Source organism: Octopus bimaculoides, chromosome 17, assembly GCF_001194135.2.
Source record: "Octopus bimaculoides isolate UCB-OBI-ISO-001 chromosome 17, ASM119413v2, whole genome shotgun sequence".
Lineage (NCBI taxonomy): Eukaryota > Metazoa > Mollusca > Cephalopoda > Octopoda > Octopodidae > Octopus > Octopus bimaculoides.
In genome coordinates this window covers 30,645,273-30,667,552 of record NC_068997.1, presented here as the reverse complement: position 1 = coordinate 30,667,552, position 22,280 = coordinate 30,645,273, and the positions used below count along the sequence as shown (strand labels likewise).

General features: G+C 35.2%; 1 protein-coding gene across 4 annotated transcripts in view; it reads left to right on the top strand.

Moving 5' to 3' along the window:
• The window catches only part of LOC106881443 (transient receptor potential cation channel subfamily M member 2-like), a 405,111-nt gene that overhangs the window by 106,591 nt on the left and 276,240 nt on the right, over positions 1-22,280 (top strand). For 3 of the 4 annotated variants that reach the window (XM_052974060.1, XM_052974058.1, XM_052974059.1), the window contains exons 9-12: positions 6,533-6,564; positions 10,588-10,639; positions 17,490-17,521; positions 21,167-21,242. In XM_052974060.1, the coding sequence (XP_052830020.1) occupies positions 6,533-6,564; positions 10,588-10,639; positions 17,490-17,521; positions 21,167-21,242 (192 nt within the window). Of the gene's footprint in view, positions 1-6,532; positions 6,605-10,587; positions 10,640-17,489; positions 17,522-21,166; positions 21,243-22,280 lie in introns of all 4 variants that reach the window. The other variant, XM_052974061.1, reaches the window with a different exon arrangement.

Below are 22,280 nucleotides of genomic sequence, written 5' to 3'. Positions count from 1 at the left end.
TGAAGCCATTCATACATATATACATAACCTCTCTCTCTCTCTCTTTTTTTACTCTGTCAATCACTCACACATTCACTCACTACAAACAGTGAATATAAAAATTTCAGTTTTCTCTCTTTCTTTCTCTCTCACATACAAATACACCAGCAACATTACTCTCTCTGTCTCTTCTCGCACACTAACAAAAGAACTTCACATACACATCACACTTTCCGTCTCGCACATCCCATCAAACACACTTACACGGCACGCCAACTTCATAAGAACTTCTCAGATCCAATCGTGCTCTCTCTGTCTCTTTCGCTTTTACGCCGACTTCAAACGATCCCCTTTCCCCTTACCCCACATATATAAAAAAATAAAAAGATCTTTACGTAAAGCGGCGATCTTTTTCAGAAACATAAACAAATACACGTGCGTCTTCCTTTGACAAGTATGTTACTCATTGAAATTTAGCGTGATATTGGTTATGATGTTTCTGCACGCCCGGACAGATCAGGGCGGGAGCCGAAGCAAGCAGAAGTGAAAAGGAAGAGATGAACGTGGCATATTTGGTCACGTATACCAACAGTACAGAAATAGAGAAAAAGATTGTAAAATATAAATCGATAATAAATGTAAAGCTGCTGCCAGGAAAATATCCGGAAAAGACTAAAGGAATAATCATGGATCTTTACCCTTTGAACGACACATCGAGAAATTAATTTTTTGTAACTAAACACTTTCAAACTTCGGACAATGGTAGAATGTGTCATATAAAACATCTTTTACTCTTAGTGCTGTTGAGAAAAATTTGTATTTTCAAAGTTATTTCGTGTTAAAATTGTCGTATTTCGGTAATTTCAGCCAATCAATGACGTGCATTCAGCTGAATAAAATTACTACTGTTGTTTGTCAACAACAACTTCCGGTGGTATATATTTCCTTTGTCACTGTTATTTATGACATATTTCATCTCAGTTACGTTTGTATGAATAAACGAGTGTATCTGAAGCATGTTTACTTCATGGCACCACCAGAATCGTTCATGCATTTCTACTAGTTTTAGTTTTTTTTTCCTGTTTTTCAGCTACTATTTTCGGAAAGACATTTTTGCCCTCCTCCCCCTCTAATTTCTTCATTTTTCACATTTTCCCGTAACTCTAAGCCTAAAATCCTAGCCCTAACCCTAAAACCCTAACCCTAAAATCCTAACCCTAAAACTCTAACCCTAACACCCTAATCCTAACCCAACCCTAATCCTAACTCTAAAACCTTCTCCCTAAGCCTAAAACCCTAATCCTAACTCTAAAACCTTCTCCCTAAGCCTAAAACCCGAACCCTAACTCTAAAACCAGAACCCTAACCCCCGAACCCTAACCCGAACCCTAAAACCCTGAAGCTAAAACCAGTACAAACGCACAAACGATGTCATAAATAAAAGTGACTTCTCAAACTGCTGCCCAAGCTTTGCTTTTTCTCTCCACTATACCACCTTCTGTGTTCCCAATCTTTGCTCCCAGATACAGGAAGTCCTCAACCAATTCGAGTGGCTTCCCGCATACATTCATAATAATCTCTATCTTCCCAGTTATTCTTCCTTTGATATTGCTGCACTTATGTTTCCATAGCTTGCACTGGGTACATCTTATAGAGTCTCCACCTACGCCTTTTCTACAGATCGAGCAAGGCCATCTACCTGAAGGGATTTGTGGTTTGTCTGCCTTCCTACATATTAAGACTTTGGTTTTAGTTAGGTTGACTCTAAGGCCCTTCGATTCTAATCCTTGCTTCCACACCTGAGATTTTTCCTCTAGTTCTGATAGTGACTCAGCAATTAGAGCAAGGTCATCAGCATAGATGTGCTCCTAGAGGCATCCTGTCTTAAATGCCTCTCTCTCTATCTCTCTCTCTATATATATATATTCAAGGTAAAATTCAAAAATGGAGATGTAGCATTAATATAATTTATTAACTGTAAAAATCCAACATATTCACTTACAACTGTTTCAATTTTGCCCAAAGATTACATTACAATTATGAAATCATTGTATTGGACAAAATCTCATCAGAGGAGTAGAAAAGTCATACCATTAGATTATTAGATGGGGTATGAGTCCTTTTGTTTTTCTCTTCTTGGTTTGGTGCTTCTATAGTTGTTGTTATTGTTGTTGTTGTTAGTGGTGATGGTGTTGTTTCTGTTCTTAGTGGTACTGATGGGGGTGTCATTTGGTTGGGCTGGCTTGGTAGTTGCTGATGCTCTTTCATTTCTTGGTAGAGATGATTTAGCAGTTGTGCATATGGCGGTGTGGGTAGCAATGCTGTTTTTTCTTTTTTTGTTGTTTTCTTCTTGTTGTTTTTGTTGCTGTTGCTCCTTGTATTTTGGGCAACCAACTTTTAAGTGGTTTTTGCTGCCATAGAGGTGGCAGCGTGATTTTCTGTCTTCGACTACGACATGTAATTTGGTACCGTCTGGCAGTTTTATCAAATCTGCTATATTTTTAACTGTATCTTGATTTGCTTGAATCAAGATTTCGAAAGACTGGCCTGTTCAGTTCCATTGATCTAGGACAGCAATTTCCAAGATGTTAGTAACATCTACAAAATTGTAGCAGATGGTTGACGCCAGCCATCGTGCTTCAATTTCAGGTGGCACATACTTGATTTTTATTTTTGTGACCCTACACCCTAAGTACACAGAGATCATTAGTATTTCTTCAGACTAAAGTGATTCTGTAGGAAAGACTTTGGTTTGCTCTTCTGAGTAAAACCTGACTTTGACTATGGCAAATATTTTGTCCCTTGTGATGTATTTTTTATGTGACCATATGGGCCTTAAACATTTTTCGATTATTTGTTGATTTGTTTTCAGGTTTTCTCGTTTTTAAATTGATTGTCTTGTATATAATTGTTTTTTTATTAATATGTGTGTTGACGCTGTTCAAATGTGTGTGTGTGTGTGTGTGTGTGTGTGTGTGTGTGTATGTGTGTGTGAATGTGATATGATGTTTTCTCTCTTCCCTCCATTGTGCGGCAATGCAGGGAAGTTAATGTCTAAATAGAGCGAAGGAACACTGGCTGCTTCAGCCAAGTTAGCCATTTTTCCATCCAAACTGTGCCAACATGGAAAGTGGATGTTAAATGACTAAGACGATGATGATGATAATGAGGAGGAGGAGGAGGAGTGCAATCTATAGATAACTTAGATATATTTCAACTAAAGATTGGTCCTGGCCATGTCTAAATGGCACCACCTGATAGGATTATCTAAATCCTTTCTAAGTTAAGTTTTGTGGTACCATGGTCCATTCGGGTATGGAGTTCTTTTTGAATGAATTGTATTTAGGTATAGGTAGCTTCTCTGGTATTCCTTGAAGAAATTTGTCCAGATTCCGTTTAAAGGTGATGGGATTCTTTTCCTCCTTCATCTGTTTCAGGACAATGTTAAATAAGACAGAGCCTGTTGAGAAAAAAAGAAATTGTGTTGCAGTGTATTTATCTGTTGTGATCCTGAATTGGGTAGGAGACGTATGGCCTGTTGTCGTAGCCTTGAATGAATTTTGCAGCTAATGTTGAGGTCGTATATTCTCCACATCGTTTAAATGATGTATCACTCACGGTGGCGCTGGAGAGAATAAACACATAAAATGTTTAGTAGAATCACAAGTAGGTTAAGGGAGAAAGTAGTCTTTGTATTTGGAACATGCCCTGGAGTGATAAACACTAAAGACACATGGATATCAGATTGTAGATTGTTTATATTCCTTAGGAAACCAAATTGGCAGTAGAGGAGGATGTTTTGAAATTATAGTTGCTACAATAAGAGTTGGATGGAGAAAGTTTGGAGAGCTAGTATCAATGCTGGAAACAAAAATTCTCTCTTGAAGACTGCAAATAAGACTGTATGATTTGCATGATGCTTGTGTACAAACAGTTATGGTACATTGTTGTGAGATGTAGGCTCTGCATGCAGAGGATAAGTGATGACTGGAGAGAAATGAAATACTCCAGTGAATATGCAGCATTTGTGTGCATGAATGACAAAGTGCAAATGTGTTGATAGGAAAGTTAGGCAGAAGAGGAATCCAATTTAATGTTCAATAAAGGAAACTGCAATGGTTTAAGTCATGGGATGTGTATGGACAAGGAGAGGTGTATAAAGAAGTACCAAACTGCTTAAAGTGTTTATGCGCTCTTACATTGATTAATCCCTCTGTCCCCTCTAAGTCTCACCATGCATTACACCAATCTCTCCTCCCAGCCAAATATCACCTGCCCCACCATCTCCTCTCTTTCACAATCTCCCTAATTTCATGACACATCAGTTAACTCAGTCCAACTTATTTTACAGGTTGCCATCTCTTCCCTTCATTTTCTACTCCTACAATCAAATACAATCTCCATTCACCTACTTATGCATACCTTGGGACTTGTGGGGCCACCCAGGCACCTCATCTCCTATTTATTTCTTCACAGCTCCTTCTGATCATTCTCTCTATTCCCTACTAAATATGCATGACCATTCATCTATTCTACAAGAACCTACCTGCCCTCCTCTCATACTCTAACCCCCGATCCCTCTGGGTTTACTTTGTCTTGCAGGCTATATGGTGACCCATTAATGCTCAGTGGTACACAAACCGCATGCAGTACATGCTAAATTGTTTGGTTTTAGGATTGGAATCCAATCATAGAAACAATGCGAATACATATATTGGAGTATGATACAGTCTAATCTTGTCAAAGCATCCAATCCATGACAGCATGAGACCTGGATATTAGATAATGATGATGACGACGACTACGATGAGGAAAACGATGATGATGATAAAATTGATATACATATTTCTGGCTTGGAAATGAGTTCATGAGTGACAGCTGAATGAGGGGAATGCATGGAATAAAGAGAAACTGCTTCATAGTGACACTAGACAAGGACCAGGAATTTAAGTTGAGAGTGTCATGGGGGGACAAAGCAAGTAAAGACTTGAAGAGGAGGAAATGTTGCTCAGTGAGAAATAGTTATAGAGATAAGCTCAAAATATCCAGTGTAGAAAGACACTTAATTATGACCAGAAGAGACAGTCAAGTCATATAGGAAAGTGTCATACCTAATGGCTGGAATAACAGTATCATCATACAGTGCTACAAAAACTAAGGAGATGCCTTGGGCGGCAGAAATTATAGAGGAAACAAACTGCTGGATCAGGTTATGAAGGTCTCAGATTGAGCCATAGCACCATTGATCTATGATAGAGTAAACATAGATGTAATGAAATTTGTCACCATTCTTAGAAGAGGTATGATGGATGCAATCTTTCTAGGGAGGCAACTGCAGGAGAAATACTCGGTTAAGAGTAAACTAGTATTCCTGATATTTATTGTGTTGGCGGAGCTGTTCTGAATGATACCATATTCAGTAATTTAGTTGTCACTTAGGAAACTAGGTGTCAATGAATTGCTTATGAGTGTTGTACAGGTTGTATATATATAGAAGCACTAAGTAAAATGAGAAGCAACAGCAAAGTCAGTGAAGGATTTACTGTTAAGTTTCAATCATCAATCCTCTTCTATTCATCATAGTCCAATTGGAAACCACAGAGGAGTTTAAGACTTTAAGACTGTCAATCACTTGAAACTTATGTACACCGATGGTTTAGTTTGCATTGCTGAATCTATAGTGGAATTAGAGAGCAAATTCTAGGCATGGAAGCTAATGACCTAGAATTAATATCTTAAGCAAACTTAACAAAACCTAAGATTTTAGTAATAAGAGAGAAAATGGGAGCACTGCTATCTTCATGGAAATGACTTGGCCCAATATGCAGATAAGGAAGAGATATACAAAATTTATATGTTGTACTCTTTGTAAGCTATGGACATAAAATGTGTAGTGGAATCAGAGGCAGACTAATGGAGAAAGGAAGCTCCATGTGTACCAGATGCACTGGAACAGAACGTAATATGGAGCACATGAGCCTAACGTACACGGGCTTCGTTGGCTTTGTATGTGCCATATTTCTTTAAGCTATATTCTCTCATGAATATGACATATGGAATCACCTCTCTGTTCTTGTGAGGATTATGCAGAAATCTTATGGAATTATTTGTTCCAGTTCCAAAAATTAGCTGTCTGTGAGAGAGGTTGTTTAGAATATTGGTTGTAAAATATTTACCATGGATGGAGGTGCAATTTTCTGTCAAGTCTTGCACAAATGCTTAAATTAATTAAATAAAATACTGCTATCATCATGTGGAACTATTTTGATCCAGACGATTTCACCCATTCAAATGCCATATCAAAACCAGTGTACCACACTAAAAACTATAAATAAGGAAAAAAGAAATCATGAATCCCTGTTAATAGCTATTGGATTATCTCCACCAGATAATCTAGACTACATTTATGTCTTATACTTGTACTCTTTGTATTCAGTTATGTTTCTCTGTATAATTTGTTGTAAAAATTTAATCTATGTATTGTTTCATTAATGTCAGAAGTTTGAACTCCATCATTCCTTCTAACGTTTACTATTCTTTCTTTTACTTTCAGAAACCTGAAATAGACACGGCATTTGCAAAAATGTAATGCAAGAAATATGTCCTTATATTTGATAATATACGAGTATATATATATTATGATTTCATCTAAGGTGTATAGTGAATTTAAGAACTTTGTTCAGTTGAGATTATCCCAGTAAATACTAAACAAAAACTTTTGGGGATGTTGACAATGTAAAAAAGAAAAAGAATAAAGAAGAAACGAAAAACGGAGATTACTCTTATGATCAGTTGATTGTTAATTTCCTTAAAACATTTTTTCATATGTTGGAAATACAGTAAATTGCTCAACTTTCAAACCTGATCCCATTATTTTGAATAGTATTTTGAATAGTATTTTGAATAGTAGAAGAATTAAAATAAAGCAGAGAGCTCAAAAAAGCAAAATTTGATTGGCATTTAAGATAACAATCCATCATTTCTGTACACTTATCTGTCTTAACACAACTACAGCTTCATTGATTTTAAAAATCAGACACGTCTTTTTTTTATTGGTGAAAGAAGTTAGATTTTTTTATACTAATTTCTTTCGCTACTATATAATGAACAGATTGATGTAAATTCTTATATAATATTAAATACGATTAAGTCTCAAAAGCTTTCATCAAACCCATGTGTTTTGGCAGTCTGAGGTGAAAATCAAAATGTCTAGGTTTGTTGTTCCTTAACAATTCTGTAGATTCCAGTTTTGTCTTCTTTCCAAGATGTTGAGGGTAAGCAACAATTAAAGGATGAAATTCAATTTATGAGAAATCCTGGTCTTTGTGTTCCTCAACAAAAATAATTCAAAGAAACAAAAATATGAGAAATATAAAATAAAGTCAGTGAATTAAACCAAGTGGAAATCAAAAAGATAAAGATTGAAGCAAAAACTATTTCTTTCAAGAGAGAGAGAAGAGAGAAAATTAATTAAGAAGGGGATTATTCATGTCATATTTCAGATAGTCATAATGATAATGGATACAGGAAATGGTTGTAGATATGTGATTTCTAGTAGTGGAGATGGGTTGGTGATGTCCATGTGGAACTCAAGTAAAAAGAAATAAGGAAAGAATAAAAAGCAAAAGGTGTGTGTTGACAGGTATGTGTTGTCAGGTGTGTGTCCCTAGACAGTATGTATGTGTGAGAGGTTAAGTGTAAAATTCATGTAAGATTCGTGTAGTGAATATGTGTGTAATGTGCATGAGGAGGGATGGAAAATGAGGGAAGGAGTTGGAGAAAAACAGAAATAATTTTTAATCCCAGTGGGAGAAACTACCTGCATAGGGACAATTAATCAGTTGTTGAGGAGGAAGTTGAAAAGTGAAAGAAAAGAATTAGGATTAACTGAGACATGGTAGAACTGGCATGATGAATCTCTGGCTCATACCTTGTGGTTTGTTAAACTATTTGTGTGATGTATAACTCCTCGTCCATGGATGGCTGTGGAAAACAACAGCAACAACAACAATAATAATTCTCCACTGCCTTCTACTAATATTCATATATACCATCGACCCACTTCCTGTGTCTGTTACCATCATAGCCTGAAATAACACACAGTATTTTCCTTATTTTCTCTCTTCTTTACCTAAAAAAGAAGGGCTGATACTTGAAGCATTGATGACTTATTCCTTTTCCAATTAACTTAATATACTGACTTCATTATATTTTTTATCAAATGTTTGTTATTTGTTAAACTGCAAACAGGCATGTGTCTAGTCATAACTGATTTGTATAATAGTAAAAGGTTGATGTCTGGATAATTTCTACACTATGGGTTAGGAATAAATAAATATATGCAATACATATATTGGTATCCTGTCAGTTACAATGATGAGGGTTCCAGTTGATCTGATCAACGGATCAGCATGCTCATGAAATTAACACTGCAAGTGGCTGAGCATTCCTTAGACACACGTACCCTTATTGCAATTCTCACGAAGATTCAGTGTGACACACTGAATGTGACAAGGCTGACCCTTTGCAATGCGGGGACAACTCATTTTTGCCAGCTGCTTTGACTGAAGCAACATGAAATAAAGTGTCTTGCCCAAGCACACAATGTACTGCCAGATATTGGACTGAACACCTTATGATTGTGGGCCAAATGCCCTAACCACTAAGCCACACATCTTCACCTATATGCGATGATAGCCATATGGATTCTATGAATTTTGATGAATTGCAAAGAAACAATAAAACTGGTCACTTTGATTCTCATTTTAAATGGCTGAGCTCTCATTGGATATAATTGCAAAGAAACACTAAATATATTTGGATATTATTTGATATATTTATTTAATAATAACCCATGTTATATTGGGACTGTTGTGAATATTTATATGAGGTTGTCTCACATGAAATGTTGCATTTGAAAAAGGAAACATTAAAATTGTTTTTTAAGTTTTAGAATATTCATTTATTTAATCAAAATATGACCATTGTTAATTTATGAACTTCATCCAATGTTCCTCTAAGACATATACTTGTCATCTTTTACACTGATAAATTGTTGGAATGCTTCAATTATCTCTTATTTATTTAAGAATGTTTTATTGCATATAGCAAGTTTGAAGTGTTTAAATATGTGATAATCAGTAGGAGAGATATCAGGAGAATAAGGAGGATGTGTCAAAGTTTCATAATTCAGGCTCTGCAACTTGTGCACTGCAGCTTGAGAAGTATGAGGCCATATGTTATCATGAAGTAAAATTGGGCCACCACTATTCACTAATTTGGGTTGCTTCTTTTTTTAATTTTTCATGCATAAAATTTTCTAACAAAAGGATGTTGTTATAGTTTCTCCTTGTTGAAAAAATGAAAAATGAATAACCCCCTTTGTTGACCACCATAGAATGACCATCAACTTTTCAAGGTGTAGTGGTGGTTTTCAGTAGTGTTTTGGTAACTCCCCTGTACCTAACCACTATCCTGTCCTCTTGCTGTTATCAAAGAGTATCCATTTCTCATCATACGGAATGAGTCAATACAAAAATGGTTCTCTTTCAAACTGAGAAATCAACATGCAATACACTGTAAGGTGTCTGTTTTCTTGAACCTCATTAAATTGAAGGAGAACAAACCTATCCATCTTTTTGATTTCTCCAATTTTCTTCAAGTGTCAAGAAGTAGTTGTGGGAGATGTCTGGAGCTCCGATCCGATTTTTCAGATAGTTGGTCTCGGATTTTGTTTTACCAAAGCATTCAATTCATCATGCTGAATAACTGATTTTAGTCTCCCTCTTGCTTCATTTTTGAGGCTTCCATTTATTGAACAAAATCTTTGGAACCATCTCTGAACAGTTCTAATGTCAACAGAATCATAACCAAAAGCCTACTTGATGTTTTGTAGAGCTTCGGTGGCAGACTGACCCAACTTGTATTCATACAAGAAAATCACTCAGCGTTGTTCAGTTGTCAACATTGTCATAAGAGCTGTGGGTAGCAATTTTGAATAATTGTATTGTCTAGAAAGAAAAAGAGTTAAGAGTAAACACAAGCATATACATAGAAACTCATTAAAAATGCATTTGTAGATGACTCATAAGAAGCCTATTTAAAATATATTTCATGTGAGACAACCTAATAAATCTGTGAATAGATCTATTTTTAAGGTATGATTCCTATTCTTTGTTACTTGCCCCTGTCACATAGTTTTCTCCATCTTTTTTGCCTCTCTTACAATTTTCAGCATATTTCTATTTGCCTTTCTTTGAGAAATTTCCTCTTTCTAATTCTTGTCTTATTTTCTTAGTTTCCTTACTCCTTGTTTATCTCTCACCCAACTACTCTGACCCAATTACTCTCTCTCTCTCTCTCTCTCTCTCTCTCTCTCTCTCTCTCTCTCTCTCTCTCTCTCTCTCTCTCTCTCTCACTTTTCAGCTGCCATATAATTCTCAAAATTTTAATGCTATTTCCATTTCCTTGATTCCATTTCATGCCAAAACACAACTTTTCTTTTATTCTTCACTCCCAGTTAAAAGATAAAGGCTGAAATTTTAAACTCTAGACTTATGTCAGATTCACTTTACCAATCTTGAATTTTCCCATTTACTGATTTTACAGATTTGCGGATATTATTTCATCTGGTCATTCAGGATACAAATATGGATATAAGGTAAGTTCTCAGAAGAGAAGAGCAGTAATTCTTTATAAATTTTATATTTTATAGACAAGTTTTCCGCATAGATTGTAACAAATGGTTTCTTGAGAATTTCATCAATGGATTTGCATAAAAGGAATGTTGTATGTTCTGTTTATGAATATTTTTATATATTCTTGCACATTGGTACAACAGGCTGCAAATTTTACACTGGTAGAGCAAGCTATTATTCTTCAGACTGGTAGAACCATCTACTATTTTCCAGTAGATAGAACTGTCTATTTTATCTCTTATTGGTAGATATAGCAACTATATTTCATATATTTACAGTAGCCTTTCATGTTTTATATTTATGACAAGTGTAATTGTCTTCATTTTAGTAGGGATGTGAACTGTTTATAGTACTAGACCAGTCTAGTATTTTCGATGGCACCCGACAATTCTTCACATGACAGTTCAGCACTGACAATTCAATGCATAACAATTTACCACATCTTTTCAATTTTGAGATTAATATCAAAATCCATTTAATAAGATGTGTTTGTGTGCTTTCTGTGATAAACTCCACTCCATAGGGCTTGTTTTTTATTTTAAAATTAGCAAATGTTTGTAACCAACTGGAATCCCGAAAAAGAAAAATATACCATCCTAGGTTTACAAAATAACAAGAATGAAATGGCATACTTGTATAAATAGCAAAAATGGTTTGGGGACTGTTAATAATTGAAAATGCCACCACTTATTCAATGGTTGTTAATGTTAATAATCTAAAACATTATCACGAATTCACAAAGTTACAAAGTTCAGAAATTTTGAAACAAAGAATTAAACTGAATTTCATATACACATGACCATGATGCACTAAATTGTCTTTGCACTGAAGTATCACTTCAAAATTTTAAATATTGGTAGAACCAAACTACTATTTTTCATATTAGTTGAACCAGTTTCTATTTTCGCTAGATGTTTAATTGAATGTGTGAAGTCTGGACATCCCTTGATTTGGTTAACTAACATTTCTCTTAAAAAAGTGTTTGTAAGTGTACCTTGGTAAAGTGTGGCAAGAAAAACTTCAATTTACATGCGTTATACATTTGTGTGTGTGTGTAATATAAAGGATGAAAATAGTTGTAACATCACCAACAGTAACTGAACATTGTGTCTGCTGTAAATTGTATAGCAATGTTAACCACTGCAAGAAAGCAGCTTTGTGACTTCAAGTGCCCAAATAAGGAATCTTTCCATAACAAGCCTGGAGTACCCAAACCAGAAGCTTGTCAATGGGGAACTCATTTCATACAGTATCTAGGTATGGTGTTATAAACAAGAATACACATACTTTATAAGACTATCGATAGGAATTGAATGTTGTCTCTCCTGTAAATTCTCGTCTTTCTTCATCCCTTATCTATTTGTCTTTACTTTTGTACCCCTTAACTTCTCTGAATGAGAAAACCCCTTACCCTACTGATTAGTATATATCTAATACCCAGCTTCTATCTGCCTCTTTCCCACTATAGAATACCACACTCATTCTTCTTTTAGTATTTCTCCAGCATTGGAACTGCTAACATCTATTGATATGTAGATAGGTAAGTAGAGTTAGAAAAAAAGAAAGGTTATATGCATGGGAATCATTAATTCCTATTTTAGCTCATAGAAATGAGAAGAGAGGCAACTGCGAGGAAAATTATACTAGATATACTATGGGTGTGAAGACCTGCAAAGGAAGGACAGGAAGTAGAACTACTGTGGATGGACCAAAGAGGTAGTGTGGTTAGGCTAAAAGCTAATGGCGATCCAAAATACTATCTTTTTTACATTTAGAACTGTAGAAGAACTAGAAGGACCTAAAGAATTTGTATGCAAACATGGAGAAGGCTCTATGCTGTTTATTTAGCAACCGTGTAGTGTTAATCAGTAAGATTTGTAGGGTTGCTTTCAGGCTTAACCAACATAGAGCATGCTGGTCCTGGTATGGAGGATTGGAGTCTATGATGGACCGGTTAAGCTGTACGGTATCATCATCTTTCTGCTCAGCTAGAGAGGTGGATTTGCTACTTTCCTTGTAGTAGTTTAGATGTGTTAAGTATCTTTGCTTGAAATTAATTGTGGAACCAATATTGTCCTTAATAGAATTGTTAAGGGTATTACGAACCATACCATGAGTTTGCAAAAGGCATTTATTCATAGATTTGAAACTGAAAATGGACCTATTTGGGAAGAGAGTATTCCTGCTATGTGAGTGGGAGACTATTCTGTTAGAGGGCATACTATAGTTTCACGCCGTTCCCTCAACTCTACTCTTAGGGTATTGGCTTTCAATGTTACTCGTATCACTATTGTAGGGATTAATAAACGAGAGTATACATATTCCAGATTTCTAGGGGAGAATAATAATGTTTTATTACTATCATCATTAAGGCAGCGAGCTAGCAGAATTGTTAACATGCTGGACGAAATGCTTAGCGGTATTTCGCCCGCTACATTGAGTTCAAATTCTGTCGAGGTCGATTTTGACCTTCATCCTTTCCGAGTCAATTAATTAACTACCAGTGAAACGCTAGGGTAGGGTGCATCAAATCGACTGCTCCCCCACTTCCTCAAAATTTCAAGCCTTCTGCCAATAGTAGAAAGGATTATTATTAGATCATCCCATGAATAATATGGTTTTATCAGTTACATGCACTAACAGTCGGTCGGGGATGGAATAAACTACCTGCATCAACCTGCTATAAAAGCAGGTAGTAATTTTACCTTATTCTTAGTGTAAGTTTTGAAGAGTGCAGTTCAATTTTAACAGTTATTTTTTCAGCGCTATAATGGAAGTGACAAAGGAGCATATTTGGCATATTTTGCTTTATGAGTTCAATAAAGGCAACAACACAATGGAAAGTACAAGGAATATTAATACAGTATATGAGTATTGGACAATAAGTGTAAGCCAGTGTCAACAGGAGTTCCAGAAATTCTGAGCTGGCAACTACAGCCTAGAAGACATGCCTCATCTTAGAAGATCTGTAGAGCTCGACGAGGATGTTCTGCAAAATCCCATAGTAACTGTTGAGGAACTAGCAGAGAAGCTTAGATTCACCTTTCTTCAATACCTGCATGCCACCAGAAAAGTCAGCAAGTTGGGTCAAGGGGTTCCTCTCAAACTTTCTAATCTTATCCTGTATCTAATCCTGTGCAGAGAGTTAATATCTGCTCTTCTTTGCTGTCACGTCTCATGAACGAACCTTTTATGGCCCAAGACATGAGGAGGAGAAATGGGTTCTCTAAAAAAATGTCAAGAACTGAAGACAGTGGGTAGGGAAAGGAGAAAACCAGCACCCCAGGCTAAAGAAGGTCTTCACCCATGGAAGGTATTATTACCTATTTTGTAGGATTTGAAAGGTTTAATTATCTTTGAACTTTTAAACCCAAATCAAGTAACAAAGGAGATCTACTGCAAGCAGCTTCAGCGGCTTATATCAGCACTAGAAGTAAAATGACTATCTTTGGTTTCCAGACAAAAGTTGTCCTTCCATTAAGATACTGCTTGGCCACATACAGCAAGGATGACCAGTAAAATATCAATAATGGCTGGAGACAGAGACCCCATGGACTACATTACACATTGACTATGCCGGACTGGTAAACGACGCTTACTACCTAATCGTAATAGATAGCTGTACTAAGTGTCTGGAAGCTTGCAGGTGCTGTAAACCAGCCTGTAAGACTACAAAGTTGTTATACGAACTGTTTGTGCAATATGGTGTCCCTGACACACTAGTTTCAGACAACGGAATGCAGTTCTCTGTGTATGAATCCAAGAACTTCTGTAAAAGGCATACAATAAAGCATATTTTCACTCCACCCTACCACTGGAGGTCAAATGGGCAGGGAGAAAGATTTGTGGACACTTTCAGAGAGCATTAAGAAAAGCGAGAAACAGATTAAGTAACAACAAAACATTGACCAATTTCTTAAGAATATACAGAATGACTCCCAATCCAAGTACAAATTCGGGGAAGTCTCCCACAGAATTGATGTTTGCAAGAAGAATAAAATCCATTTTTGATAAGCTATTACCAGAGAAAAAAAAGACATAAAGGAAATACATCGAGATAGGTGATTAAGTGCATTTTAAAACCTATAGAAACAGTAAAGAAAGCTGGGAAGATGGCATTATTACCAGAAATTAGATGTATCAAATTAAAGGGGCACATAAGAGACATATAAACCAGGTAAAGAAGAGGCATACCCAAGATCAGGAAAAAATTCTCATGTAAGTATTCAGTGAAATATTTGATAGGGTCCCGTAGAACCAGCATGAGAAAAAGAAAACAGATTGAACACCTTGAAATAATGCCCAAGCAAAAATGATACTACAATATTTTTTTAAATTCCTTATTCCTTTGGAACATGAAATCTCAAAATGGGAGATTTGGTGCGAAAATACAACGACCCCTGGCGAGAATGGACTGGACCTCTACATATAAATGGTAGCAGTCTGAGTAAGTCAGGCAAGCAAGGCAAGGGTCACCGTTTGGCTTACGTTCCCACGTTGTTGGCAAAGTAGCAAAACTGTTCTGCACGCAGTCATACAGTGTCCATGTATCTCGGACCTGTGGGTTTCTACCGAACAAGTACTATCACAGCTGAGAGTTCATCTGTCAGCTGAGTCAATTATTAAGATTGTTCCGCCGTCTCCTCTAAAAGAAGAGAAATTTTGTTTTCTAGCTGTTATAGCTATAGTAAAAGAGGTGATATGGAAGATGCGTGGAAGAGGTATTGCATCAGGAACCTTCATCTCCAGGCATGCTTTAGTAAACCTCTTTTTATATCACCTAAGAAGGAAAGCACGTCTGGAGAAGAAATGCCTGACAGCAAAAATGCACGGAAGAAGATGGAAGAGAATAGCTCGAATGTTGGGTATGCAAGTGCCAAATTAAGCGGGATATAAAAAAAAAGGACAAAATAAATGGTACAACGTAGGAATTTGCTTGATTGAGTCAAACCCATTCCATGTCCATTTACTTTTTGTCTCACCTTCTTTCGTAATTATGTTTATTCATATCATTTGATAAGTCCCTGACCCCATTTGTCCCTTGTATTATCCCCTTTTTGTTTAACACTTGTGTGTTGATAGTCAAAACTGGAGTTCAAAGTATTGGATTGTTGATTCGTAAACGATTGTTGTTACGTGTTGTTACTAGCCGTTTGTTTCGATTATATTGTTATTACACTGTTGTAGTGTTTTCGTTTATCCATAAGGATAAAACACATACATACATACATACATACAAACATACATGCTGCATGCATTAGTATTAATCAGGGAGAATGAGTGCTCTCAACATCATAATAGTAAATAAATATTCTTTACTTTTGAGTTATCCAGACTACCATTGGTTCCATGTAGGAAGAGATATCTCTCAACAATTATTCAAGTCTGTCACATGGGACGTTAGTGTTTGTCTCCACCACATCATCATCATCGTCGTTATTAAGTAACTTCCATTTTCCTTGATGACATGGGTTGGACAATTCAATAGCATCCAATGATTTAAAGGACTGTGTTTAGCTTCAGTGTCTCATTTGGTTTCTATTTATTGACAAAAAGCGAAAAATAATTAGAGAGTATAATATGTAAGTTGAATTGTATTGGCTTCATATACAGAGGAAGAAAGATTTTGAAGGATGTAGTCACCAGTTGGACCTTCCTAAGCCTCTTACATTGGAAGATAAATACCAAGTGAACAGAAACATTGACTTGGTTTTAATTTTCAGTTTCAATTCTTAGTTTCATTTTCTGCTTGAAGAGAAATAAGAAGTTATCATAGCTTTGTATTTCACTTACCATAAAATTGTTGTCATGTGCTTCATATAGAACAATCAATATGATAAATACTATTAAATATCATCATTATCATTTAAACACCTATTTTTCTGTACTCACACATTTGTTGCATAGGTCTATTATATTGTATATCACAATTCCTCTTGACCCTGCATAATTTTATTTGTTAAACCCAGCACCCAGCATTCTCATGTCACAGTTCACCATTTCTTCTGGTGTCCTTTAATTAGTCTTACTCTTCTCTGTATTCCTCCATCATCTCAGCCAGAACTGTCAATGTATAAAATGCATCAGAGACCAAGCAAGGTTAACATACACTGACTCTGTTGGCTTTGAAGGAGCCATATTTCTTTAAGCTATATTCTGTCATGAATGTCATATGAAACCACCATTATATTCTTGTAGGTATTATTCAGAAATAATTCTTTGTTCCAATTCCAAATATTAGCAGTCTGATAGAAAGAAGGTTTAGAACATTGGTGTTAAAAGGTCTGCCAAGGCTGGAGGTGCAATTCATTTTTAAGGGTTCATCTATTAAAGAATCTTCCAATTCATGGAAACTGCAAAAATATTTAATAATGCAACCTTTTAACTGTTTGTTTTACTCATTTTCCCATTCTTTTTAGTCATTTTTAAAAGAAGTATTTGAGGTGTTACATACATTCCTCAGTGTGACAGGGCTTACAAGTTTTATACAAACATTTCAATTGGTTAAATAAAATCATGTGGTACTGTTTCTATCCAGAGGATTTCATCCATTCAAATCCCATGTCAAAACCAGTGTACCAGTGTAAAAACTATAAATAAGAGAAAAAGAAATCATGTACTTGTATTAAATGGATTGGATTATCTCCACCAGATAATTGTGGCTACATTCATATCTTGTACTATTTGTATTCAGTTATGTCTTCTCTGTATGATTTGTTGTAAAATTTGAGACTCTGTGATATAGAATTAATGTCAGTCCTTGGAACTCCATCATGTTTCTCTAATATTCAATATCATTTCTTTTGTTTTCAGAACTTTGTTAAATACAGCATAGAAGAAGAGAGGTAATGCAAGGAACACATTGTTAAATTTGATAATATATAAGTATATATATGTTAGAATTTCAGCTATGGTGTAGAATGAATTTAACAACTTCACTCAGCTGAGATTATCCTAGTAAATGCTAAACAAAAACTTCTTATAAATCAGTTTATTATTGAATTTCCATATAAATCTTTTCTCATAATATGTTGGAATTACACTGAATTCTTATTCTTCCAAATCTTACTCGACTCTATCACTGGCATTATTTATAAACATCAGAAAGACAGAAATCAAAAGAAGGCTCAAAAAATTCAAAATTTGGTTGGCATTTTATATAGCAATCCATCATTTCTCTATGCTTATATATCTTCAGATAGGTATAGCATTAATGATTTTAACAATCATACACATTATTATTGGTGAAACAGTTTAGATTCTATGAAATTGATTTCTTTCTCTTATCATATAAGAAACAGATTTATGTAAATTAAACCAAAATTGAAACTGATTTGTATTTATAATTGAAACTGATTTGTATTTATAATTGTAATTATAATTGTAATTATAATTTTAATTATATTCATGCATAGGAGAGGAGAGAGAGAGAGAGAGAGAGAGAGAGAGAGAGAGAGAGAGAGAGAGAGAGAGAGAAAGAGAGAGAGAGAGATTTACTGATTTGGGAATTCTATTTTCTGGCAAGAGACTTGAGTTAAGTTTGTATGTTTAAAATGAAAAGATTTAATCATGGAAGACGAATGAGAGCCAGACACAACATATATTATTATATTCACTCTATTATATTTTCTTATAAATTTTAAGTATGAGTAAGTCACAAAAGGTTACATCAAACCGATGATTTGTGGCAGTTTGGGATGAAGATTAAAATAAACAGTTTTTTTATTGTTACTTAACAATTCTACAGAATACAGTTTCATCTCCTTCTCAAGATGTTGAGGAGTAAGCAACAATTAAAGAATGAAGATCAATTTATGAGAAATCTTGGTTTTTGTGTTCCTCAACAAAAATAATTCAAAGTAAAATATGAGAATTGTAAAATAAAGACAGTGAATTAAGTGAAGTGGAAAAAGGAAAGATAACAAAGATTGAAGCAAAAGACTATCTATTTTAAGAGGGAAAAGAGAGAAAATTAAAGGAAGGAGAAATGGATTGTCCATGTCTTATTTCAGATGGTCATCATAGTAATGGATACAGGAATGGGTAGCAGGTATGTGATTTCTAGTAGAGGAGAGTGGAAATGGGTTGTTGAAGTCTATGTGGAACTCAAATAAAGAGAAATAAGGAAAGAATGAAGAGCAACATCTGTGTGTTGACAGGTGTGTGTTGTGAGGTGTATGCCCCTATACAGCATTTATGTGTGAGAGGGTAAGTGTAAACGAAATAAGAAAAAATAGCTGAAAATGAAATAAGGAAAGAGTAAAGAGTGACAGGTGTGTGTCACTATACAGTATGTATATGTGAGAGGGTGAGGGTAAGATTCAAGTAGTGTGAATATGCATGTATATGTGGTGCGTGAAAAATGAGGGAAGGACTTACAGAAAAAGGAGCAGTTTTTAATTCCAGTGGGTGACAGTACCTATAAAGGGACAGTTAATCAAGTGTAGAGGAGGAGGTTGAAAAGCGAAAGGAAGGAATTTGGGTAAAACAAATTAATAACCAATTCTAGTTACTGATGGATGCTTCTAAAAGGAAAACCAATCATTGTCCAGAAAGAATTTGGCTGGTGGATGAAGTGTGGTATTGGAGAAATCTGTAACTTCCACCTACATGTTGACCAATCATCTTCACACCTGTCTCATCTTTACATGTGTTAGTAACTCAACCCCATGACGTTTCCAATATTAACCATTTGATCCTGGTTACAGGTTTCCATTTCATATACTTCACTCTCTCCAAGAATGACTTGCAGACCCAGAAAAGCCCCATGTGTTTCTCGTAAGCTTGTTTTAGGACCAGGTTTCTTAGTAATTTGATTGAAGGATGTGAGTGTTTATGTTGTCTGCATATGAAGCTGTCTATGTGTATTAAGGAAGTAAGGAAAGGTTGTGTAGGAATAGATTGAAAACACAATGGAGATGCCCAACAGATTCGATTTGGGAAATTATATTCTCAAAGTGTTGTTCTTGTATACTACATAGACAAGGCAGTTTGATAGACTGCTTGCTCACCAGCATTTGGTATTGTTCACTGGAGAGAGTAGAGAGATTGCAATATTTCCAGACTGCTGTGCTACATACCATACATTTCATAATTGAATGTCTTAGTGTGCATGTGTACTGTAGTCTCAGATGGAGACATGGTAGAACTGGCAAGATGAATCTCTGGTTCATACCTTCTTGTTTGCTAAACTATCTGTGTGTTGTATGACTGTGCAATCAGGGATGACCTGTGCAGAAAACAACAACCACAATAATAATAGTTCCTCACTTTCTTCTATTAAAACCTATATGTACCATCTACTCACTACTTGTGTCTGTTACCAATATGCCCTGAAATAGCACACAGTATTTCCCTTAATTTCTCTCTTCTTTACCTAAAAAGAAGCATTTGATGACTTATTCATTTCCCAAACAACTTAATATACTGAAGTTTTTATATTTTTTATCAAATGTTTGTTTGTTATTTGTTAAAATGTAAACATGCATGTGTCTAGTCATAACTGATTTGCATAACAGTAAAAGATTGATGGCTGGATAACAATTACTACACTATAAGTTAGGAATAAATAAATTATGGATCAATGGTTCAGCCATGTTTTGAAATTAACACTGCAAGTGGCTGAGCATTCCTTAGACATGTGTACCCTTGTTGCAGTTCTCATTGAGATTCAGTATGACACACTGAATTTGACAAGTCTGGCCCTTTGTAATACAGGGACAACTCATTTTTGCCAGCTGCATTGACTGAAGCAACATGAAAGTGTCTTGCCCAAGCACACAAATGCACTGCCAGATATTGGACTGAAGCCCTTATGATCATGGGCCAAATATCCCAACCACCAAACTATGCACCTTCACATATATGTGATAATAGCCATATGTATTCTTTGGCTCTTGGTGAATTGCAAAGAAACTATAAAACTAGTCACTTCGATTCTTATCCTTAATGGTTGAGACTTCATCGGTCACAATTGCAAAGAAACACTAAATATATATGGATATTATTTGATATATTAATCTAATAATAACCCATGTTATATTGGGACTGTAGTAAATATTTATGTATCTGTAAATAGATCTGTTTTTAAGGTATGATTCCTTTCCTTTGTCACATGTCCCTGTCACAAATAGTCCCTCCACCTTTCTATCACTCTTAGAATTTTCAGTATATTTTTACTTGTCTTCCTTTGAGAAAATGCCTCTTTCTAATTTTTGTCTTAATTTCTTAGATTCCTTTACTCTTTCTTCCCCTCTCACCCTTCATTTCTGACCGAATCACTCTCTCAGGTTATAACTTTCCACCTGCTACACAATTCCTTAAATTTTAATTCCATTTCCATTTCCTTGATTCTATTCCAAACAACAACACAACTTTTCTTCTACTTTTCGCTCTCTTTTGAATGATAAAGACTGAAATATTAGTCTCTAGACTCATCATGTCAAATTCACTTTACTAATCAGGAATTTTCTCATTTACTTATTTTACAGCAACACGAATAGTTTAAAGTTTCAAAGAACTATCTCATACTGTGTTCCAAGCTTTCCACTAAAAGCATCTATATTGGTAAGTGCTCAGAAAATCAGATAAGTAATTATTTTTAATTTTCTATAATTCTTGATTAGTTCTATTTGCATAAACTAAAACGAATGGTTTGTTGAGAATTTCATTCATTTTTTTTTGTTTTTTTTTATAAAAAGAATGCTGTATGCTATTTTTTGAAATATTTTTATATATTCTCCAACATTGATACAACAGGCTACTATTTTTTATGCCGGTAGACCAAGCTATTATTCTTCAGACTGGTAGAGCCATCTACCAGTTTTCCAATAGGAAGATCGAGCAACCATATGCAATACATTTACAGCAGGCTTCTTTATGTCATGTTATTATGGCCAATGTAGTAGTTTTCATTTTAGAATTATTGGATACTGTTTTCAGTATTCGAACAATGAGCTACTGTATATAATACTGGTAGACCAGACTAGTAGTCTTGATATTTGTTAAGTAAGCTGCTAGTTTACATATTATTAGAGGTGGAAAATTATTTTAGATAAGATGGAGCCTAACTACTATTTTTCATATCAGTAGAGCCAGTTCCTAATTTCCCCAGATGTAAGACAATCAAGGGATGGTATATCTTATAAACAAGAAGATAGAAAAAATGTTCTAAGAACATTTATAGGAATAGAATACTATCTCTCCAGTAAATTATTTAGCCATGCTAACCGATGCACCAAAGTGGGATAACAAATTTAACCATCTAAGTTAGAACCCCTAAGTTAACAAACTGAGATAGACGTACGTGTTGTTTGTCGTTGGGAACTCAGATCTTACAGTTTCAAAGTATAATAATATTCATAGAAAATGGAAAATGGACATTAAATGATGAAGATGATGATGATGATGATGATATATATATATATATCTTCCTCTGTACTACTACGTATCTCGCTTTACCCCTCTCGTTCTTCCTCTGTTACTACTACGTATCTCTTTTTCCCCCTCGTATTTCCTCTCTTTCTCTTTTCCTCTCGTTGCTCACCTATTCTTCTACTTCCTCCCTCTACCACTCTCTCTCTTCCCTTTACACCGGCATGGTCA